The sequence below is a fragment of the Macrobrachium nipponense genome, chromosome 7, assembly GCF_015104395.2.
Source record: "Macrobrachium nipponense isolate FS-2020 chromosome 7, ASM1510439v2, whole genome shotgun sequence".
NCBI lineage: Eukaryota > Metazoa > Arthropoda > Malacostraca > Decapoda > Palaemonidae > Macrobrachium > Macrobrachium nipponense.
In genome coordinates this window covers 75,893,617-75,895,954 of record NC_061109.1, presented here as the reverse complement: position 1 = coordinate 75,895,954, position 2,338 = coordinate 75,893,617, and the positions used below count along the sequence as shown (strand labels likewise).

Sequence of the window (2,338 nt, the reverse complement as noted above, 5' to 3'; positions counted from 1 at the left end):
ATATAGTGTATATATACATACATCTGTTTATAGATATATATGCATATATATAGTATACATACATATATATATATATATATATATATATATATATATATATATATATATATATATATATATATATATATACAGATATCGTTGCATACACATCACACACAAGCAAGCAAACACACACGCACACACACACGCACACACACACACACACACACACACACACATATATATATATATATATATATATATATATATATATATATATATATATATATATATATATACACACACCAAAAGTCAGACGGAGAATAAAATCGTTTTTCTTTCCTTTGGTTAACAAGACACTCCACCGCCCACTCCACAAACTCCATTCCGTCTCAGCGCAGCAGAGTGAAAGCGTGGGAAATTCAGTCAGGTGTCTTCATATTTCAACTTTGGTTCCGAATTTCCTCAAGACATTCGATCTTGCAACGTCGGACTTGGCTTGCAGTGTATCGTTCCAGCTTTTAATGCTTCCTTCCTTCCAACTGCTCTGGGAACCTGGTGATAGAGGAGATGTTGGTTTTAATTTCGCATTTCTTTTTTTTGATTACAGAAAACGGAAATAAAGCGCATCGTTTGCGGTTTGGTTTTAATATTCTTTTTCGCTGAATCACTACTGTTTTCTTCTTTTTTGTCAGGAATGAAAAAGTGGTTTGAATTTAGCATTTTTTTTTCTTTTTAGTTCCAGAAAACGGAATTAGAGGCTCTCGTATACGGTTTGGTTTTAACTCCATCATCTTTCGTTGAATCACTACTGTTTTCATCTCTGTTGTCGGGAATGAAAAAATTAGTTTAAATTTCACATATTTTTTGTTGGTTCCAGGAAACGGAATTAGAGGGTATCGTACACGGTTTGGTTTTAATATTTTTTTTTTTTTCGTTGAATCACTAATGCTTTCATCTCTATTATCAGGCATGAAAAAGTGATTTAAATTTAGAATTTTTTTTTTTTTTCAGTTCCAGAAAACGGAATTAGAGGTTTGGTTTTAATTCAATCATCTTTTGTTGAATCACTACTGCTTTCGTCTCCGCTTTCAGAAACGAAAGGGAACTCCCTAACTAGCGGGGTTTAATTTCTGGAGAACTTCATGAGCCAATCGACACCGATTCTTCTGAAAACGACGAAAGTGTGTGACAGATGTCAAGAGCCTCATCGTCTATCAATTCAACTGCACTGATGGTCTCTGTTGGTTGGTCAGTCTAGGGAGACACAACAGGGAATCCTAACACCTTTCACACAACTTACCACACTTACAGGTTACCATGGGACAAAGGCCATTGCTGACATAAGGCCGTCATCATCTAAACCAAGCAACTAACCCACCCACCACTTTCATAGGCAAAAGGAAAAACGAGAATGGTACAGATGGAGGAAGTGGGGAAAAAACAGCAATAGTTTTGTGTTGTAGAATAGCACCTTCAAGGATCAGAATATTGTAGAACAACACTTTCAAAGACCAGAATATAGTGAAACAACAACTTCAAAGAGCAGAATATTGTAGAACAACACTTTCAAAGACCAGAATATAGTGAAACAACCACTTCAAAGATCAGAATATCTTAGAACAACACTTTCAAGGATCAGGATATTTAAAAACAGGACCACAAGGTGTCCGTCCCGTGAATGTAAGTAGAATGGAAACACAAAGCAGCTTCCATTAAAAGCAATTAAAGGAAAGTAAGCGTGCAACTACAGCAAATGAATAAATTTCATCTCATACCGAATACCACAAACTATAGTAGATTCACATCAACCGCGAATTTGATGTCTAGGCCAGTCCGTTACGACGCTCCTGATTGGCTGTTGATAAGCCAATTACAGGGCTGGAACCTCTCCGTCTCTCTCGAGAGTTCACATGGGTAGGATTTATGTTCCACTTCTCCTGGGATACGTCTTTCAGAAGAGGTGGAACATACAGCCTACTATGTGAACTCTCTCGAGAGACTGAGAGTTTCCAACCCTGCGATTGGGTTATCAACAGCCAATCAGGAGCGTCGTAAGGGACTGGCCTAGACATCAAATGCACGGTTGATGTGAATCTAATAGAGTAGAAGCAGATTTCGTTTTACGAGCGGACGCGTAATTTTAGGACAGATTCCATATTTCAGACTTTCAACTTTATTTGGCTTTTGATTCGTGCATCGAAGGCGTCCTGATTCACAAAGGAACCGAATTCCCTGGAACATCCCTCACGCTGTAATGAACTACACCCACAACCAAATTTTGAAGGGGAATATATTTCAATCATATAGCCTCTCCATGCGTTAACGAGAGATATGAAGTTAATTTTTTCCCTGTTTA

General features: G+C 37.4%; 1 protein-coding gene across 1 annotated transcript in view; it reads right to left on the bottom strand.

Annotated features, from left to right (window-relative positions):
- Nucleotides 1-714: 714 nt before the first annotated feature.
- LOC135217627 (uncharacterized) overlaps nucleotides 715-2,338 on the bottom strand; it is a 9,409-nt gene continuing 7,785 nt past the window's right edge. Inside the window, exon 2 of the mRNA XM_064253592.1 lies at nucleotides 715-802. Within this exon, the coding sequence (XP_064109662.1) occupies nucleotides 715-802 (88 nt within the window). The remainder of the gene's footprint in view (nucleotides 803-2,338) is intronic.